This window comes from Equus asinus, chromosome 22 (assembly GCF_041296235.1).
Source record: "Equus asinus isolate D_3611 breed Donkey chromosome 22, EquAss-T2T_v2, whole genome shotgun sequence".
Taxonomy (NCBI): Eukaryota; Metazoa; Chordata; class Mammalia; order Perissodactyla; family Equidae; genus Equus; species Equus asinus.
Genome location: NC_091811.1, coordinates 54,516,636 through 54,537,799, shown reverse-complemented (window position 1 = coordinate 54,537,799; position 21,164 = coordinate 54,516,636). Strand labels below are relative to the sequence as shown.

The window sequence follows — 21,164 nt, the reverse complement described above, 5'->3', positions numbered from 1 at the left end:
CCCAGTGACTGACAGATAAGGGACAAGCCTGTGAAGTGCTGGGTCAGGCGGAGTAGCATCGTGACAGTGGTGCTGTGGACAGACGAAGCAGAGGAGTGTGGGGGTGGAGATAACAATGGGGAGGCACGCGATCAACCGGCAAGTACGGCACAAGGTTTGTTAGTCAATACGGTATTTCGCCATGTGCTAGACGGAGGGATCCTGGAGAGTCTAATGGCTGCGTGTGGGGAGGGAACGACCTCTAACACTCACTTAGGAGGGGTAGGGGGCAACTCAGGCATTAAAACTAGTGTCACCGGCAAGACACCTGAGGGCAGGAAGACAGGACAGACGTGATGGTACCTGGTCAGGATGCTTTCAATGGGTCTATCTCTACCCTTCCTTGGGCCTCTGTCCCCACATAAGGCATTTTGATGCCCCTCTGTCCTTCATCTTTGTCTGGTGAGGCCAAGCCAGGCCCAGCTTCGTCCTGTGGTTTTGTCTTTCTCCTCAAGGCTCTCAGACGTGAACTTCCGCAAGCTGTTCTCATCTGTTTATAGTACCACATGGTGGGTGGGGGGCAACAATGTGTCTTCAGATGTTCTCAGATGAATTACACAAAACAAGATTTAAATAATATATCTTTATTATATTAATGTTAAAAGGAAACATTTCATATAAAACACTGGGGAAAATCATTTAAAATATTTACCCTAAGGGTTAAATCTAACTTTGGAGGTAGAACAGTCAGCGATAGGACAGTTCCAAGGGGTCACTGCAGGAAGACAGGCAAGCCATAGGCTACGGGGGCAGCCCCAATAAGATACTTGAGTCGGGGAGCCTGGCGGGCCTGGCTGACATAGTAGAGAAGGGGAGCTCCTGGGCCTGCTCCAAGCCAGCCCTGCAGCAGAGCCTCTGTGTAGCGGTCAATGTCACGGTCAGTCACATCCCAGAGGTTACCCAGAAACAGGGGACTAGGAAAAGAGAAGAAATACAGAGTAAAGCCTCTAAAATGGAATACATAGGAAAACATGTTGACTGGTGATGGGTGGATAGAGAGGATTGAGCCAGTGAGGAAGTCGTTGGGCTCATAGTACTAGGAGGAGAGAAAGGGCAAAGGATTAAAGGCCCAGGGATGCCAGGGGACTAGGATGGGAGGAAGGTGGAGCGCAAAAGAGGAAAGAGTCAGGGTTCAGACCTGGGAAGGAACCTGGGGTTGGGACCTAGGATGGGCCTTGCTCCTCAAGACTCACCAGCCAGCCATGATATACTTGAGCACGATGCCAGCCCCCTCCAGGTTGCCATGCACAGCCAGGGCTGCACTGCTGCAGCCAAACAGCAGGGCCACGGCCCGGCAGCTCAGCCGCAGGACGGCCTGCCCGTCCAGGAAGCGGGCACCGGCCCCATGGCCTGCATAGCTAAGGCAGAAGGAGGTGAGATGAGCCTGAATGAGCAGTACCAGGCCTCTCCTATGTTTCCAGAGGCCTCCTGAGTCAGCTAGGGGCTCTAAAGTCCCAAAGCACACCAGGATGACACCCCCTCCTCTGGGACTGCCCCTCTCCCCACCTGCCTGCCCTGAGCACTCACATATATAAGTCATGCTCCGTCAGGGCTGCCTGCACCTGTTCCGGGCTAGGCACTTCCCCGACAACCCCTTTCCAGCCAGCTTCACTGCAGGGAAAAGGCAGGAGTAAGAACAGGGGCCATGTGGCAAAGAGGGCAGAAGGGATGCTAGGGGGAGGGTGGGCTGGAACATTTGATACTGGAGAAAAGGACATGGTGCCCACATGTTGTCGCCACCCTTCTCCACCCCCTTTCTTACTCTTATCCCCCCAACCTGCTAAAATGAGCTCGAAATTGCTCCTCAGTGTTTGACAGGTTATTGTGAGGGTTCAGGACATAGAAGGTACTGTGTGGATCCACCCCTTGGCTCAGCACTGACGAGGCCCCAACCTGAGGAGGAGACAGTGATCATCAGGATCCCATTCTAGCCAGAGGGCCCGAGCCCCGCAAACTCCAGGACCCTTCCACAACTGATCCGTTCCTAAGAGCTTCTCCTTTCTTCCCAGATCTCTCTGCATTTTCTTTCTTCAAGTCGCCCCCAGTCCCCACTCCCTGAACCCCATACCTCTTTGATGATGGAGTAGCTGAGGAGGAATCGGAAGGAGGGCAGCCGAGTGACAGGCAGTGCCCGGAGGCTGGGCATGCTCTCCCATGGCAGCTTCTGCAGGTCCTGGGCAAAAAGCACTCAGAGGTTACTGTCCCTAGCCAGGGATAGGCAGGAGTCAGAAGGGGCGTGGGGGTGAGTGTGTGCCCACTGCCCACCAGACACTGCCCCTCAGGCTCCAGCTCCTTACCTTGTCTAGCACTAAGACAAGGTGGCTATTGCTCGCTACTGTCTGACCCTGTAGACGTCCTATAGCCTCCGTCAGGAGCTCTTGGGCTCGCTCTGGCTGGGCTGGGCACAGCCCGTAGGCCAGGGCCTGCACGTCCTGAGAGGTGAGCGTACCAGCAGCACTGAGCATGATCTGCAGGGGCACAGCGGTCAGTGAGTGCCATGCTCTAGCTCCACTCACAGCAGCCATGGGAAGTCGAGCTTCTTGCCCTTCCCTGACTCCTCAACTTACTTTCAGCAGAGTGGGGTCAGGATATTTCCAGCCACATCCCTGCAACAACTCTTGTAGGCGGGAGGCCTCCTGGGCAGGGCCGGGGTCCTGACTGGATGGCAGCAACAGCCCCCTCCAGCAGCCCAGCACAGACTTCTCCAGCGAGGTGACGAGAACCTGAATGTGGAAGGACAGAAGCTTCAGTCAGAGGGAGCCGAGTTTCTGTCCCACAGCACCGACACTTGGAGAGGAGGAAATGGGTTTTCCAGTGTGTGTCTTGTCTTGCATATCTTTCTGCCTGTCATAAAAGGCAAGAAGCTAGAAACGTGTTTCATTTGCTGAGACTCTGGGGGAATACAGACGAGACAGTTGATTACATATCACACTATGTTTTGACAAATATGACCAGGTGGGCAATGAAAGCTAAAGCCATGAAGCTGACATGGGCTTCAATCCTTCTTCTTGTGTGTATCTCTAAACATCCCATTGCCATAACCCCTTCAAGTTCTGGGCTGTTGTCTAAAGTCCTTCCAAGTGACATAGTTTTTTATTTAGGCCTACACTTCCAGAAAGGACTGGAGGTGGCTCAGCACTGAGCCAGGACCCCTGAGAGAGGATGCTGGCACCCAGGGTTGTTCCTAGGGCAGCCTGACCCCACCCACCAGGGGCACACACCTCCATCCTGTGGTCCAGTTCTAGCCGCCCTGTCCACCATTCTCGTTTGTCAGTACAGCTGCTGTTCTCTTTCTGTTCCTTCTGGATGGCATCAAACTCTTTCAGGGCTAAACTCAGAGGCAGCTTTGGGAGACGGGGCTATGAGATATCAACTCGTCCACGTGATCACTATCTCTCCACCCCCAGCCACAGAAGGCAAGCAGCTTGACCAGAAGCCCACCCCAGCCCAACTTTGCTCCCTTGCCCAGGACACCTACCTTGCCCTGGGCAGTGGGGATCTGCACAGTGACTGGGGGATTGTCTTTTTCCAGCCGGGTCAGCAGGAGGGTGTTGCCCACAGTTCCAGGCTGGAGGGTGGCCAGGGCCAACACACACACAGTCACCCCTGACACACAGGACATACTCAGAATCATGTCAGCTGTCACAAGGAATTCCCTTCCCTGTCTTCTGCACTCAATCCCTATCCATCACTCAAGACAACTCCAAGAAGTCTTCCCTGGTCACTGGAGTGCAAGGTGCTCTCCCCTGCCCTAACAGCTCCCTATGGACAGAGACCACGTCTTGTACTTCTTTGTGTCCCTCACAGGAACTAACAAAGCACCCTGCACAGAGTGAGGCACTCACGTCACCTGTGAACCTGTTTCATGTTAGTGTAGGAAGACCCCAGACACCTGAACTTACTCTTAAAGAAAGACACTGAATTTGTTGGTAACTCAAAGTTGAGGTTAAAAAAAGAGAGACTTCCAGATTTAGGGTATGTCTGTTTGGTAACAAAATGCCTAATCAATAAAAAGGTATGACATGTCCTTCCATAAGGACCAGAAACCTATGTGAACTAACTGATGCCTTCAATACCTTCACCCAACTCCTCAGTACGAAGACATGCAAAAGGACAGCCACACCAGCCGAAGACTGCCACCTACCACTGGGGATCAGAGCCAGGCACTCCTGGAAACTCTCCTTCTCGGGCTGGGGGAAGTGGCCAGATCCCGAAAGTCTGAAGGAAAAGAGGCGCTGGATGCGGGCCAGGGGGACATCTCCGGGCCTCTCCTGGAGGCTCAGCCCCTGCAGCTGGTCTGCCACATCAGGCGATCCTCGATGCTTCTGGGACTTGCTGCAGGCAACACAGGAAGGGGTGAGGTCTCCCTCCTATAGAGTCCGGACTCTCCCTTCAGTCTGCCCCAGCATGAGCTTTGGGGATGGTGGGTACTCACCTGAGCCGCCTGTGGAGGTGGGTGAGCAGCTGGTGGCGACAGGTGATGGAGACAGACTCAGTGACAAGGCAGGCAGTGGCATAGGGATCTCGGTGGCCCAGGCACAGGGCCAGGAAGCGGCAGAGGTGAGCATAGAGTGTACTGGGAGGGCAGTGACTGATCCCACGGAAGGCAATACTCAGTGAGTCACAGATGGCATCCAGGGTAGAGAGACCTGGAGGAAGGTCAAGACACTTGCTGCAGTGAATCCCCTATTTCCCAGCTGACAGCAGCTTCCCAAGGAGTCCCTCTCTCATTGTGCGCTAGGGAAATGGCAGCTAGCATTTATGAAGGGGAGTGTGCTAAGTGGAGCGCTATGCAGTTTACATGCATCAACTCACTCCGTCCTCCCCAAACCTTATTTTACAGTTAAGAAAATAGAAGCTCAGGGGCTGGCCCCAAGGGTGTAGTGGTTAAGTTCGCAAGCTCCGCCTCAGTGGCCTGGGGTTCACAGGTTTGGATCCGGGGTGCGGACCTACACACTGCTCATCAAGCCATGCTATGGCGGCATCCCACATACAAAATAGAGGGAGACTGGCACAGATGTTAGCTCAGGGACAATTTACCTCAAGTAAAAAGAGGAAGATTGGCAACAGATGTTAGCTCAGGGACCATCTTACTCACACACACACACACAAAGAAAAAGAAAATAGAAGCTCAGAGAGGCTGAGTGACTTGCACACAGCTAGTAGACAGTGTGCTGGGATTGTAACCCAGGTTCAAAGGCGACCGGATCCAGATGGGGATCCAAAGCCAGAACCAAGGACAGACTGGAAAGGCACGGGGATCAAGAGACCAAAGACTCAGCCCTCTCCAAGTGACGAGAGCTCGGTGGTCAGCATATTCACCGATGGCTGCAGGGGCTGAGGGGAGTCGGAGCCGAGGACCCAGATCCTTGTCTCTCTCCTTGTCTGGGCACGGGACAGGCAGCTCCTCTTTGCTGGCATCCCGTCTCAACACCTCACATTCTCCTATGGCCGTATCAGGCCCTGGCGCTGCTGCCTTCCCACCTGGGGAGAGAACATGACTTTTCTGTGGAGTTCCCTCCTCCTGCCACCCCCTTGGTTCTCCCTTCAAGGATCCAGGTCCAGAGCCAGCAAAAGAACTTTCTTTCTGTACTGTCTTTTGCACCAGTCATTTCTTGTGCTTTGGCCCCAGGGAAATCCCCCCAAGACACATGCACCTTCTATCCCCTACCCTTGCCATCATACCTGAGGCTGAGTCTTCCCCATCAGAGCCCCTGAGGATCTCAAAGCTCATTTCCATCTGGTTGTCAGTCAGTTCCTCTTCAGGGATGGTCCTCATGATCTCGGGGCCCAGCTCCTCACAATGTCCTGAGGCCACCGTCTTGGTCCTCCGGCTCCTGCCACTGAGGCCAGGGCGCCCAGGTGCACTACCTGGGGCAGCCACTGCATCGGTCTTCGAGCTTGGGCCTTTCCTAGCGCGGCCCCGGCCCTGGGAAGCAGTACCTCGTCTCTTGGGCCCCTCTGCAAGCCGCCCCTCAACTGAGACAAAGTCTTCCAAGTCACTGTCATCACTGAAGTTCACCTGTGATGGGTGGGAAAAGGAGAAGGGCCGCGGGCCTTCAGTGACAAGACATCAGTTGCCAGCAGGTGGTGCTGTGGAGGCACCATCACAAGGGCCTCTGGATCCTACAGATAGCCAAGGAGCTGAAGGCCCCACCAGGCCCTGGGAAGCTATTCCAGAGACACCTGCTTTGCAGAACCTCTCCAGGACCACCCCTACCCGACACCCCCACCTAGCCACAGTCCTAGCTCACCTTGAGGCGCGTCTGGACCCTCTGTTGTACTCTGGGGGCCTTGGGAACCTCAGGCTTGCTCTGTGTAGGGAAGACTTCCTCAAACACGGTGAAAGGGACACGAGGGCCGGCCTGCCTGATCCGGCCTGGGGGCTTAGGTGTACAGGGTGGTCCTCTACCTTCCAGACCTTTCAGAGAGGTATTATGGAGGGGCGGGGTTGCAGAGACAGCCTGCTGGCGCCCTCGTCCAGAATGTTTTTGGCTCCGAGGCTTAGAGGGCTCTGAGCCTGGGGAGTCCTTTACCAATGGTGGCTGCCAGCCCCAGGAGCTTGCAAAGAGTTGGGTAGTACAGGAGCTGAGGCCAGCCAGCTTTGCAAGGGCCCGAATCAAGAGCAGGCTGGCTCGCCAGGGCTCCAGGTGGGGTATCTGCGCTGCCACAAACTTCAGCCCTGACTCCAGGACCTTCCCCAGGCTCTTATTTGATGGCCGGCTCAGCCCCTCCAGTGCTAGCTGTGTGTATGCCTGAGCAAAGAGCTCATTCAAGTGGCTCGGGACAGGGGAAGGGGGTGCTTTGTGACTCAGGGAAGCTTGCAGAGCTTGGGTGAGGCGCTCAGTGGCTGCAGGGCAACCCTTCAGCACGACCTGCAGCAGATCCAGACCCTGGGCCTCATGGCCCATGGCCAGCCTCACCCCTGCTGTGACCAACGCCCAACGCAGACAGACTGCTGAGAGGACAGGGTTGGCACAGAGCGAGCAGTCACAGGTGGGCGAATGGGTCAGGAAGCCGGGGCTGGGCTGGGGCTTCATTTTCAGGACAGGGGAGGAGTTAGTAGAAGGTGCTATGGGGCCAGGCTCCTTGGCCACAGTGGCCACCAGCTCCAGGGCAGGGCCTCTCAGGAAGGGCTCCTCCTCCGGGAGCTCCGGAGGCCGCAGGCCGCGGGCCGGCTGCTTCCGCTTTTGCAGGTGGACCTTCTTCCCAGAGTCCGGGCGCTGGGCTAGTCCATCAAACTCTGGGGAGAGAACGGAACAAGAATTACAAACCTGGAGAAATGAGTAACTCCAAAATTTTTCATTTTTTTAATAATAATTTATTTCAAAACATTTTTTCCTCATCTGGCACTGTAGATCAGGTTAAAAACAAGCTTGTAAACCTTTTAAAACTTGAGTGAGATTAAAACTTTTCAGTATATATATACTGGATCAATGCCATTTTTTTTTTTTAAAGATTTCATTTTTTTCCTTTTTCTCCCCAAAGTCCCCTGGTACATAGTTGTATATTCTTAGTTGTGGGTCCTTCTAGTTGTGGCATGTGGGACGCCACCTCAGCATGGCTTGATGAGCGGTGCTATGTCTGCACCCAGGATCCGAACTGACGAAACCCTGGGCCACTGAAGCAGAGCGCGTGAACCCAACCACTCGGCCACAGGGCCGGCCCCTCAATGCCATTTTTAAGTCCTGTTATTGCATGAACTTTGAGAAAGGATAATAGATTACCAGACTTATAGTGGAATAAAATTTTTCTAGCACTTAGAATTGATAAACACTGTATTCAAAAAATCAGAGTTGGGGCTGGCCCCGTGGCGCGAAGAGGAGCGGGTGAACTTAACCACTCAGCCACGGTTCAGGCCCCAAGGAGGCTGAAGTCCTAATCCTGGATCCTGCCTCTGACGGCCCCATGATTCTGGCCAAAAACACTGACTATCTCAACTTTTTCATTTTATAAAAGAAAAAAATCTATATTCCTACCTTACTTTCCAGGGTTTTGTGTGGGTCAAATGAAATACTAGAGGGAAAGGTGGTTGACAAGGAAAAAAAGTACCATAAATACAGCATTTTATTATTAGCTTAGGCCCTCTTGAGGACACTACATTTGTGCTGTGCAATACAGTAGCCACACGTAGTTAGTGTGGCTACTGAGCATGCAGAATGTGGCAAATGACTAAGGAACTGAATTTTAAATTTTATTTAAGTTAAATTTAAATTTAAATAGCCAAAGTGTATTAGCAATGAAAACTAGAACTAGGTAGGGTTAGTCCTGGACAGGCCACCTGAAAGAGGGACACCAATGGTCTGACTGAAGTAAAGAGAGCTTTGCCCTGGGACCAGAAGTAAGTCTCTGATTAGAAGGGAACCAAACCTTTGGCATACAAAGATGTGTGTGGCGTGTGTGTCACTCTCACCACCGCCCATGGGCGTTGGGGCGCGGCTGCTCACCTGTGCAAGACTCAAGCAAGAAGAGAACCTGCTGCAGGTCCGACTGACAGAGGTCGACGTCATTGCGCGCCAGCTCCAGCTCGCCCTTCAGCACCAGGAATAGGGCACACCTTGTTGGGAGAGGAGACGACAACCAATTGGTGGAATCCTTTGTCTTCCTGGAGAGTCCTTCTTTTTGCCCCTTTCCTAGACAGAGCCATCACAGTCTTTCCCAGCCTCCAAAAGGCCTTTACTTCCTAAAGCTGACTTCAAGGCTCCCTGGAGAAAACCCTCTATGCTCCCTCTCAAACCAACTCATCCTTGTATGAGGACAGGATTTCCCAAACCGCGTTCTTCAAAAATAGGATCCTGTGGGCAAAGAGATTTAGGGAAACGCTGTATAATAGATCTCCCTTTTGAAGATTTATGCATATTAGCATATTGGAGGACATGAGAAGTCCTATATGAAATAAAAATGTTTAACCTTGATTAACTCAGCATTTCCCACTGATTTAGCCATGGAAGGCATTCTTCCACAAACCCCTCCGAATATAACATGTTCATCTGTGGAATAGTTTGGGAACCCATGGTCAAGGGGGTCTGGAATCAGCATCCTTTTGGGCCCTGTACTCACTGGCGCGGAATCTGTAGCTTCGTTGTAAGTTTCAGGGCCTCCAAGCAAAAAGCCTTGGCTTCGCTCACACTGCCCAGGCGGCCCAGGCGGGAGACCAGCTTCTCCGAGCAGCTCAGCACCTCTGTAAGAACCTGCCATTTTTGTATCAGATTTTCACCTGTAGCAAAGGAGAGAGACATGACCAGTATCACTCAGTCATAGCCTGGATCCTGTGGAGACAAAACTGCCAGCCCCACCATCTAGCCTGTTCATTCCCCCTTGCTCTCCTCCTCAGACTCACCATAGTCCAGAAATGGTGTCTCCACTGCTGCTTTTTGAATCGAGAGCACATCACTGCCCATGAGCAGGAGGATGATGCTTCGGAGGAGCTTATGGGAGTCGATGAGTGCTATCTCAGGTGTCTGCCAGCCTGTGCAGGTGAGGGGGGGTACAAAGAGGGAGATGATGTGGCCAGAACTTCCACCACCTGCACCTACTAAGATAGCAAACGCAAAGCATGCTGCCACTCTTCTCCTTGTACAGCTAAGGCAGACAGAGCTAATCAATCACAGAACTCTTTCCCCTGAGACCACATGGGGTCTCAGAATCCTTGTCAGTTTAGTATTCCAGGCATCACTAAGCAATCGATTAGAGTCAGCAGGCAAACTGAAACTCATTTGCTCTCCCAGGCCTACTCTGTGCAGCTGCTAGGTAGGCTGGTCCGTGCAGCTGGAGAGCAGAGGGGACAAGAGCTGAGAAGAGCTGATAGCGCACAAACTGCACACATCGACCAAGGAGGGCCAAGCACCCTAATCTTTCACCTTGGGCACAGAGCTGCTCCCCCAGGGAGGCGGACAGGCTGTCTGCTGGGAGGCTAAGGTAGACTGCCACCAGCTGCAGGGCCTGGACACGGAGCAAGTACCAGGCCTTGGAGGACCTCTGGAGGGCAGGGTCTCGAAGCACACACAGCAACAGAGAGGCGCCCTCAGTCACCTGGGAGGGGGAGGGGGCCAGAGGAGAGCAGTGATGAAGTCAGATTGGCAGTTCAGACCTGGAGATGGCCCTGGAGACCATCCGGCCCAATCCCCCACTTTTAAGAATGATACAAGCCGTAGAGAAAATTAGAGCCTGAGAGGGCACAGGACTCAGCCAAGGCACACAGCGAGTTTATGAGAAAACTCAGGTCTTTTGGCTCTCACTGGATTTCCAGTTTAGGGTTCTGGTGTTGTCCCAGTTCTAGTCACAGGAAAGACTCTCCCCCTTGCCCCTGAGGAAACTGGAAAAGAGTGAAAAGGACAGTATCTCTATGAGAGGAGCACTGGTGAACAAGTCATTGGAGAGGGCAGGGCCAGGGCACAGCACTGCCTCCCAGGGTCAGGAATATTCTTCCCAGCTCCAGGGAAGTCTCAGAAGCCAGACAAACATCTAGAATATCCTAAAATCCTTCCAATACCCAGAAGCTTCGGGGATTAAGAAGGTGAGAAATACCTTCTGGTGAGCACAGTAAAGTTGACTTTGCAGTAGGTCGCGGGTCAGGGAGAGGAGCTGGTAGGCGTCAGTGGTGTGATCCAGAAGCTTTAGACTTGATTCTGCCTCTTTCAGGTGTAACTAAAGAAGGAATCGGGGGTGCATGAGCATGCTGGTGAGAAGCAGCCAGACTTTTGAGATGAAAGCATTCACAAACAAAATGCTGAACACATCCAACTAAGTATTAAATTATTTTAAATATTATAATCTACACAGGAGTCATTCACTCACTCACTAAAATGATCATTTGGTAGCTTTCAGTTAACCACTACGCTAGAAAGACAAAGCTGAATAAAGAGTAAGCAGGACCTTGTATCCAAAAGCTTGCAATGCCATGGGGGCGCAGGCACACCTATGTCATCATGACACAATGCCACGGTGGTCTGGGGACCCAGGGAAAGTGGCTGATTCTGCCCTTGAAGAAGAGGATGTATAAAATGCTTTGTGAAGGGGGGGACCATTGAGCTAGGCCTTAAAAAGAAAGTACAGGTTTGCCAAATGAAAAAAAAAAAAAAGAAGGGAGGAGAGGATGCACTTAGTGTGGAGGAACTGACACAACCAAAGGCAGACAGGCACATACAAGGAATATAAAGGAACTGGTACAGACTGGCAGAAGGTTGGTGGTAGGGAGCAGCAGGAAAATGTGTGAACCAGAATACAGAAGGGTGCAGTGCAGAGTAAGCGTCTGGACAGCATCATTCAGGTATCAGAGAAGCCAAGGAAATCCTTTAAGCAGGAAAGAGATCAGATCAGATCTGCGCCTAAAAAGATAATGTATTACTAATAGTAGTCAGAGGACGAGGTGGAAAAGAGAGAAACCGGAGGCAAGGAGACCAGCTAGCAGACACTGTAATAGTCCTAACTGAGTGAAAAGCATCCATGAGGGCACCAGAAATGGATGGGAAATACAGGATTAGTCGTATATTCCTGGTGCAGAATCTGTAAGACATCATGGACAGTTGGTTTTGCAGTGTGGAGGAGAAAGATGCCTCCTCTTCTCACGGCTGCCTCCCAACCACGCCCCACTTTACAATCCTCCAGCCGAATGTGGCGGGAGAAGGGAAAGTATCCTATCCTATCCCGTCTAGTATCCTATCTTCTCAGAGAAAAGATGGGCCACTAAAGCCAGGTCCCCCCTGACGTCCCCAGGCTAGGCTGGCTGGGCACTCACCTGGGCATAGCTGGGACAGCCGAGCGTCAGGAGGAGCTGGGTGATGTGGCAGGAGGAGCCAGCTGCCTTTGCGTGGTCCTCCAATCTCTGGGAGACTATCCGTACAAGCAGGAGGACTTCCAGAGCCTGCAGGGGCTGGTGGGCCAGAAGCAGCAAGCTTACTTGGCTCCTGCTTGAGCCTCCACTTCCACCCTCCACTCCCCACCCCTCGGGACCTTGGTCTCACCTCAGGGCCGGGATGGAATGTGGCTACCCAGACAGAGCAGCCAGCAGCCCTTCTCAGGGAGCCTGAGAGGAGAGCAGTGAGGGAGCCTGCAAACCATCCTACCCCTCCTGTCTTAAAGCCCAAATGCCAGTCATCATCAAGAGCCAGGATTTACTGAGTGCCTACTGTGTGCCAGACACTGAGCCAACAGGTTTACGTGCATCACCTCACTTTATTTCATAGCAACTCTCATCCCAGTTTTACAGGTGAGGAAACTAAGATGCACATAGGTTAAGTTGCTCATTTAAGTTCATATAACAGGGCTGTGGTAGAGCCAAGACTCACATCCAGGGCCGGGGCAGCTTCCCAGGTCCCCACGCTAGAAATATGGCCTAATGGCCCATGGTAACAAAGATCCTCTATGTGCACGGTTCTTTTTTGGAGGATCCTAACGTGGGCTCCAGGGAAGAGCTTCAGAGACTGTGAAACATTTCATGTGAAAATGTAAAATTGTGTCTTTAGGCATTTATGTATTTTTCTGAGTTTATAGGTCTCATATCATCTAGTAACTAACAATAATTATAGCTAAGTTTTGAGTATTCCGTTTACACACGTCTTCCACGCATCCCCTCACTGAATGCTGAAAGCGCTCTGAGGGAACCGTGTTACTACCTTCATTCTAGAGATAAGAAAGCTCGGGCTTCGAAGGTTGAGTAACCTGCCTAAGGCCATGTGCTAACAAATGCTGGAGCTCGGATGTAATCTCAGGGAGATGGGTGACAGAGCCCACACTGGGTTACATGGCTTTTTGGCAGGTACACAGGCCAGAGAAGGTGAAGGAGCTGGCCTCCACTGCGTCACTGCCCTCCTCCCTTACCTTTGCCCCCAGCTGATAGAGGGCCGCTAGAATCTGCAGCGAGGCTGCTGTCTGCTGGAGACACCGCACAGTGGGGGCCTGCCGCTTCGTGAGCACCTCCTTCCACAGGGCCAGGGCTTGGTCCAGGCATTTGGACTGAGCTGTGAATCAGAAGAAAGCGACCAGCCATTCTCTCAGCGTGGACCATCTGGGGAGAATGCAGCCTTCTCCCTAACACCCGCTGCCCTTTGTGCCCACCTCCCATCCTACGGGGCGAGCCTCCCCCACACCTGAGGTCCCCGTTCTGCTCTTAGGAAGCCACAGAGGAGACTATCCCACCACACCACGTTCACGGCCCTCACCAGCATCTGCAGCCAGGTTGAAGGCAATGTTACTATATAGGAAACGATCCTCCTGGAGTTTATCTTCGTAGTTCAGGTCATTGACTTCAAAGTCTTCCAGATTACTCGGGGCCTGGGTTCTCCGATCCCGCTCGATACCCTGGATGGGGAAATCAGGGTCAAAACCAGGGCTGGTAGCAGTTTACTGGGGGCCTGGGGAAAACAACCCCCGCCCCCGGTTCTGCTCTGCCGCCACAGCAGCCACACTCACTTCTTGCATTTTGGCCTCCAGGGTACAGATGTAGAGCCACAGCAGGGCCTGTGCTTTATCATCCAGAAGCCGATCCTTGGCCTGGGCCTCCGGCCTCACAGACTCCAGAAGCTGCAGGGCCTCCCGGATAGCATCCAGGGCAGAGCTGTGGGGAGAGGATGCACTCAAGTGGGCCTTCTGCAGGACAGCAGGCCTCACACTTGCAGTGAGCTCCCAGGGCCACAAACTGAAGGGGGTGCTCCGGGACGTGGAAAGGGAAATAAGACTCCAAAAAAGGTGAGAGGACCTAGGACAAGAAGTAAGAGTGGCCTCCCTAGCTATTCCCGCTCACCAGTCGGTCTGCTGGGCAAAGTCGTGGTAGCAGAGCACCTGAGCCAGCTCCACCAGGTGGGTGGCTCGAGCCCAGGCCCCAGCCGGTGTCTCCTCGGGGTTCAGCTCCAGCAGGTCACAGATGACGTTGAACCGCTCCTGTCCCGTGTTGGCCCGCACTGCCTTGTAGGCCTGCAGCTCCTCCCTGAGCAGGAGGGCCAGGGTCTCCGGGTCCCAGCCGCTCAGGCTGTCTCGCAGAGTCCTGAGAAAGGGCAGGCTCGGCACTAGGGGAGCGTGTGAAGCACAGAGCCTCTGCTCAGGCCAAGGAGTCCCAGCCTTGGCTCGGTGAGAGCGCAGTTAAGTTTCCAGTCATGAGAACAAGAACACTGCCTGTCGCCACTGTTCCCTCAGGACCTCACACAGTGGCTGGCACATAGTAAGCACTCAATGAGTAACGATGGATGGAAGAACCGCTGCCTTTTTCAGACACGAGGATGAACATGACCACAAGCACAAAAAGCCAGCCCAGCTATGGGCCAAACATGGCTGTCTCCCGCCCCACCAACTCACCGCAGCTGTAGCTCCTTGTCTCCAGCTCTGGCTGCATCCATCTTGACCCGCACCCAGAAGGTGACTGGCTCAGCCATGTGTTTGGGGCCACAGAGCTGCAGGGCTGCCAGCCACAAAGTCACCATCTTGCAGCCCTGGGCCTGTTTACCCAGTTTCTTCAGACTCTCTACATGCAGCCGGAAGCACCTGTGCAACTAACCAGAGAAGGGGAACAGACCAAAGTGGAGCGAGGAACCAGTGCGTCTGTCCGGTGGGGAGTGGGTGCATGCACAGGTACATACACCAGCCAGTGGGGGTGGGCAGGGGCCCTCCTGCCCCACCCCACCCCAGGCAGAAGACACCTATGAACTAAATACCTCGTGCTCTCAACCTGAGACTTCAATCCACCACCCCACATATTCATCGTCCACACCCCTGAAATCTTGCTCCTCCTCCTGTCATCCTCTCAGCAAACCAGCGCCTTCTCCTGACTCAGAAACGCAAGACCATCCTTGACTCTCCCTTCTCCCTCCCTCACAGCCAGTCACCTACCAGGTTAATCCTTGACTTCTTGCAGCCATGCACTCTTTCCATCCCTCGGGAAGCTGCTTCAGTTCAGACAGCCACCCTTTCCTGCCTAGGCTCCTGGAGTGGCCTGGGCACCTGTACTGTCCTTGCACCCTGTTCATTCACCACAGTGATGCCAGAGAAACCCAAGATGCCAATCTGGTCTCACGCCTCCACTTTATTCCTTTAGAGGCTCAGCAACCTCACTCAGGATGAAACCCAAGGCCCTCTAGGACCCATCTTGCCTGCCAGTCCAGCCAAGTCATCATTTTGTGAATACTTTTGCTAGCTCTCGGTTCTCACTCTCGTTGTCCAAAGGACCACCGGGGAAGCTTTTTAAATACCCAGAGGCCCAGGCTCTAGTGCCAGAGTTTCTGACGCAATGAGTCTGGGGCAAACATTAGAATTTTTTTTAAGTTCACTCAGGTGATTCTAAGATGCGGCCAGGTTGAGAACCACTGGCTTGGACAAGGCTAAATATAAAAAGTGAGTCAATCGAAAAAAAAGATTAAGTAAATAACAGTACAGGTGTGGTCTGGGAAACACTGCCCCAGGCACTGGTGCCAAAAGGCAGCTAGTAACACTCCCAGGCAGGGTCCTGGCCAGGCCCTTTCATGCTACTCAAGCCCTCTCCACTGCCAACATAACCTCCCTCCCTGCCCTCATACCTTCTCAGGAGGCACCTCAGGATAGGTGCCTGGCTTTGCCAAGCCCAGGTGCTGGCAGAAGGGCTCGGAGATGGCACAGGCCTCAGCATAGAGCTTGTGATTGTAGAAGCTGTAGGCCAAGTTACTGGTGTAAGAGGCTGCAGGGGAGAGAAAGGACAGGTGACCACAGGAACGGTTGCCACTGGCCTCCCCTGTTGGAGAGGCAGTAGAGAGAGGCTCAAGCGTGGTCAGCTCAGCAGCTTCCAGATCAGACAGGAACCCCTATTGCTAGGGAATGGAAGAGGGGCAGCTCTCCCTGTCCTGCTCCACGCCAGCCACGTCCTCCATTCCAGTGAGGCAGCCTAGACCAGCCAGCCATCTGTGCTTGTTTTACCAGAACTACAGCCTTATCCCCATGCAAACTCCATCTTTCCTCACATGCCAGTCTCTGTCTTCATCTCAGTCCAAAGGTCAGCATTTCAGGGGAAGCACTCTGGCCTGTCCCTTACCTCCCTCATTCCACTGACGCCACACTAGCCTCATTGCTACTCCTTGAACACATCAGACCCTCTCCTGCCTCAGGACCTTGGCACTGGCTGTCTCCTCTGCCAGGGATGTCCTTCCCAGGTGTCTCCACGGCCAACTCCTTCACCCTGTCCTGGTTTTGCTCACGTCACCTTCTCAGTGAGGCCCACCCTGACCACCCTATTTTAATAGGGAACTTGCCCCCTCACCTACCCTGAACTCCTACTTCCCTTTCTTATTCCGCTCTACTTTTCCTTTCACTCCATATTTCTCATCACTTTCTAACATGTCCATAATTCAATTATTTTGTTGTTTATTATTTTTCTCCCTCAGCCAGAATGTGACTCCCTGAGGGCAGGGATCTTTGTTTTGTTTACTCACACATCCAAGCACTTAGAACAGTGCTTAGCACAGAGCAGTACTCAATAAATATGTGTTGGGGCCGGCCGGGTGGTGCAGGGGTTAAGTTCACATGTTCCACTTTGGCGGCCCAGGGTTCCCCAGTTCAGATCCCAGGTGTGGACCTACGTACCACTTGTCAAGCCATGCTGTGGCAGCGTCCCACATAAAATAGAGAAAGATGGGCACAGATGTTAGCTCAGGGCCAGTCTTCCTCAGCAAAAAGAGGAGGATTGGTGGCAAATGTTAGCTCAGGGCTAATCTTCCTCAAAAAGTAAAAAAATAAATGTGTTGAATGAATAAAGTTTTCCTAAATTCTAGTTTATGCAGTTTCTTGGCTATCAAGGTAGATGGTTGGGAGAAAACAAAGTCAGTCTTCAGTACTCTGTGGGAAGAATTTTCACACTAATAATTTTTGTGACTCCTGATATTTTCATCTCTATAGCTAGGTTCAACCACTGAAAATATGAATATGAAAAGTTCTTCAGAATCTTCCAATGACTGAACTCATTAGGTTTATGTAATTTAAACTGAAGACCCATGCTTTTTGCAAAATGAGGGGGAAATTTATCATGAAAGACAAAAATAGGCAAAACTAACCCATGTTGTTGGGATAGTGGTTGCTGTGGGGGGTGGTAACTAGAAGGGGGCACAAGCAGGGGTTTTCTGGGGGCTAAGTCATGCTCCGTTACTCGACCTAGATGTTGGTTACAAAGTATGTTCACTTTGTAAATATCCACCAAACTGTACACTTAAGATCTCAGTACTTTTCCATATGTCTATTTCAATAACCAGGGTGGGAGAAATATATATATGCATCTTGCCTTATATATACACAGTGTATCTCCAGAAGGAGACATAAGAAACGGATGCTATTAGTTCCCTCTGTAGAGGGCGCCTTGGGCAGCCAGGATTAGGAGTGGGAGAGGGACTTCACCGTATGCCCTTTTGTGCAATTTGAATTTTAAACCCTGTGAATGTTTTACCTGGTTTAAAAAAATTTAAGTTATAAATGTTCTTTAAAATTTAAATATATAGAAAGTCATAAAGCATATCAGGTACAACCATTTTCATAAATACCAAATCAGATTTCAAAGTCAATGAGAAAAAATTCATGTCTGCTATTGTAAGTTAGCCCATCGCCTCTCTACTGCTGTTAAATATAGAGTAATGGATACTTAGAAACACCTCTTTCACTGCTTCCTTAAACCATAAGGAGCCCCCACTGTGGTCGGAACCATCCAGCAGGTGCTATTTGCCTGCCTAAGGAGTGATGAGCCTCCTAAGAACCCTGTACCTGGGCCCCAGGGCACTAACCAGTCATCCCCAGGTAGTCCGTTAGCTCTCGGCCTGACAGGCCCTGTAACGCCTCCAGCAGCCAGACAACGGTAGATTTGCAACTTTCCACTAGCTGGGCCAGGTCAGCCAAATCAGCTACCTGAAGGGACAAGAAGGGCTTGAGGGTGAGGAGTCACAACAGATCCAAGGTGACGTCTACCCTACCCAATGTCCAAAGCCAAGCAAGCCCAGACCCTAGGACCTGCCCAGGTTCCTTGATTCCCAGACGGTACCTGACAGCCTTGGGCAAAGTCATAAACCACCACAGTGTAGAGGTGAAGTCCCTGAAAGTGCATCTGAATCAAAGCCTGCTGCTGCTTGGAGGGGTCCCCACAGACCTGAGGAAGGAACAGGGTTTGGTTTGAGGGCCAGAGATAAAGCATGAGCTCTAAGCTGAAGACCGGGTCAGAGTCCTGGAGAGCTGACACAGCCCAGGGAAGGACATCCAGAGGGGCCACTGCCCTCTCAGGACACACTAGACTGCTTGCAGACTGGCCAGGTATAGTCCAGAGAGCAGCTTACCAAGGAGGCAGCCAGGCCTTCCAGATCTTGCCAAAGACCCTGGGCTGATGATGATCCACAGAACCACATTCCCACCCAACCTCTAGGTTCTTAACTCACACCATCCTGCAGCTGCCGGATGAGGGAGCGGTACCCGCCCAGAAAAGCAAAGAGGCCCAGAACAGCATCAAGTCCATAGTGTCTCTTGATGCCTCGCTCCAGGCCTGAGAGGAAGAACTGGCAGCTGTCACACAATGCCCGCAGCGGGGGTGATGGTGCCTCCATACAGCTGTTCAGGACAGCTGATGCCTTGATCAGAAGCTTGGCCACTGCCTGGGGTCCTCCTTCTCTGATCTGCAGCAGCTCAACTCCCAGCTGGCACAGCTGGAGGCTAGGGGCCAGATTGGTGATCCTTAGGTAATCATGGGCCTTCTTCATTGCCCTGGTGGCCTTGACGTGGTGGCGGCTCCAGCAGAGGCGACGGCAGTGTTCCAGGGTGAGCTCCAAGAGACAGAGGGCCCTCTGGGGAGAAAGAGCACCAGGAGAACCCCCTCCCTCACCCAGCAAGGCGCTGATCACATGCCTGGAGAGCATGTCATCTAGGAAGTCAGCATCTGTTTCATTCAGACCATGCCCACTGGCATCAAATAGCTGATGGGCAGCCACCACTCGACAGGCTGTTGGAGAAGCAAAGTGGGGAACTTCACAAGGGGTACTTTCATCCTCCAAGAGTACTAGAAAGCTCAAGGCCTTCAGCCGGGCTGAGAACGCAGCTCGCCGCTCCACCAGGACTTCTGCCCCCTTCCAAAGCAGAGAAAAACTGCCCCGGGCCACAGCTTCGTAGTCCTGGGGAGCAGCTTGGCGAGAGCACCGCATCAAGCAGGCATGGAGGGGCTGAGCGAGACGCAGCGTGGCCTCTGGGATTCCCTGTGCGGCAACGTTCCGCAGAAAGATGAAGAGAATTCGCTCCAGGTAGAGGGGTGGGCGCTGGGGGGTGGACTCCAAGTAGCCATTGCAAGCCAGCTCTGCCAGCTCCAGCAGGCTCCCTAGGTGCTCACGGCAAACTAGCTTGGCAGTCAGCTGCTGGTTGCAAGCCCTGAGGATGGCATCACAAGCTTGTCTCCTCTCGGCATCAGATGGGCAGCTGGGAGAACCAGCTGGAAGCTTGGACAAGAACTCCTAGGGAGAGAGGAAGATGTGAATGGGTCCACCAAAGGAGCAAAAGAGGTAGGGAAAGGAACTAGAAATAGGGTTGCTCAGAAGTGGGTCTCCTACTAATCTATCTCTTCAAATAAGGAAAAAACCAAAACAGCTCGGCTTGAAAAGCCAGGTATCCGGATCCAGACAGCACTCCTACCTTCAGGTCAGGTAGCAGATCTTCGGCCTCCTTCTGGCTGCTTAGCAGAGCTCCAAAGTTGACTCCTTTGAAGCTCCTCATGGCGCCGGAGGGCTAGGAGAAAGGGGACGGATCAGAGAAAGCGGAGAAGACTCGTAAGGGAGCTAAATGGAGGACGGGAGGAACGTTTGAAGGCCGCGGAAGAAGCGAGCAAAGAATCCCATCAGAAATCCTATCCGAAGAAAGCCCATGCCAGGAGGCCAGGCTCCCGTTATAAACCGAAGCTTCCACTTTTCCCTCCTCCAGGCGGATCCGCGGCCTCACTACCCATCCCACCGCCCCAACGCCCCGCACCGGAGGCCTCCACCGAGCTCCTCAGCGCCCGCCAGGACGTCCCGAGGCCGCCCGACCCTCCCTCGCAGAGGCGCCCCCGCCTCTCCCTCAAGTCAGCGCTGGAGACCCCATTCACTTCGGTGCGTACATACGCTCTCGAGTCCCTCAGGGCCTTGCCGCCCCAGAGGTCGCCCTCCTCCCCAGGTCCAGGACTTACCCGCCGGGTTAAGTACTTCTCAAGGATCCGAAAGGTAACCTTCGTTTTCCGCGCCAGCCCCTCCTTTCAAATATCCCCAGCGACCAATCAGCTGAGAGCTGCGTAACGCCGGCGGGCCGCGCGGTGCGATGGGAGTTGTAGTTTACCAGACGCGCTGCATCATCACGGGACGCCTCCTACTGCTTCCGGCGTTAAAGCCTCTTGGGGGCGCGGGTTTCCCCGCTTTTTCCAGTCGAGGCCGAGTTCCTCGCCTATCTGTTGCTTAGTCGCTATCGGGAAGGCCAGCCCCTTGCCTCCTCCCCTTTATCTTCAGAGCTCAGAAAGAGTTTAAATTTCAAGAGACGAGAAACAGGCTAGACAACAAAAAGAACTTACTTGGAAACGCACGCAGTTTGGGTTACTAGGAAAAAAGGGCGTAGCCTTTCACGGAATTCTTTAAAGATACAATTTTCGGGGGGCACTGACAGGAGCACCGTGGCGACTTCCAGCCCTCTCTCTGCCTTCCAGCCTTGCTACTGCCATGAACAGGATTGCATGAGAGAGACAGAGGACCTAGCGCTCCTTGATGGGGGATGGAGGTTAGGGAGGTGGGGTGGGGGTTTTGAGGGACGGGAAGAACTAGGAAAACTCATTCACTGGGCTATTTCACCGTCTTTAATGACTTTGTTTGGTAAGTCCTAACTCCTTCCTCAAACATACACACTCAGTTGGCTCTGCTTCTCTTTCCTTCCTCCACCAAAGCGTTCAGTTCACAACTCTGGTCTCCCAGTTATCTCTTTCCCGAAGAACTCTGTTGGATAACTCATCCTTCTCTATCACCGCCTTTCTTCATCATCATCAGCCTCTTTTAGGACCTGAGAATGTAGCAGGGAAGACTATTAAAAAAAAAAAATCAAGACATCTCCCAAGAATCTCAGCGTCTGTCACCTTAATGCAAGTACTAAATGTGTGTTACAGACATTGCAGACATATCTCTTACAGGGTAAGGGACCCA

General features: G+C 52.8%; 1 protein-coding gene across 3 annotated transcripts; it reads right to left on the bottom strand.

The window, feature by feature from the left end:
* Nucleotides 1-299: 299 nt before the first annotated feature.
* Nucleotides 300-20,403, bottom strand: ESPL1 (extra spindle pole bodies like 1, separase). 3 transcript variants are annotated; one of them, XM_044755657.2, is made up of 31 exons: nucleotides 20,171-20,403; nucleotides 19,642-19,734; nucleotides 18,405-19,463; nucleotides 18,017-18,121; nucleotides 17,763-17,883; nucleotides 15,543-15,679; nucleotides 14,329-14,522; nucleotides 13,781-14,020; nucleotides 13,450-13,594; nucleotides 13,200-13,338; nucleotides 12,859-12,998; nucleotides 11,777-11,911; nucleotides 10,567-10,686; nucleotides 9,900-10,071; nucleotides 9,380-9,508; nucleotides 9,100-9,256; nucleotides 8,487-8,596; nucleotides 6,294-7,282; nucleotides 5,725-6,061; nucleotides 5,362-5,523; nucleotides 4,475-4,688; nucleotides 4,184-4,374; nucleotides 3,518-3,645; nucleotides 3,261-3,341; nucleotides 2,607-2,762; nucleotides 2,337-2,507; nucleotides 2,108-2,212; nucleotides 1,817-1,932; nucleotides 1,567-1,650; nucleotides 1,233-1,397; nucleotides 300-953 (listed from the first exon to the last, which is right to left on the bottom strand). In XM_044755657.2, the coding sequence occupies exons 2-31, from the start codon at nucleotides 19,720-19,722 to the stop codon at nucleotides 752-754; spliced, it is 6,285 nt and encodes a 2,094-aa protein (XP_044611592.2). In that variant the 5' UTR covers nucleotides 19,723-19,734; nucleotides 20,171-20,403; the 3' UTR covers nucleotides 300-751. The 3 variants fall into 3 exon arrangements, with proteins under 3 accessions (XP_044611592.2, XP_044611593.2, XP_014703000.3); XM_014847514.3 differs by having other exon boundaries at nucleotides 301-953; nucleotides 3,261-3,383; nucleotides 20,171-20,398; XM_044755658.2 differs by lacking the exon at nucleotides 3,261-3,341.
* Nucleotides 20,404-21,164: the final 761 nt, after the last annotated feature.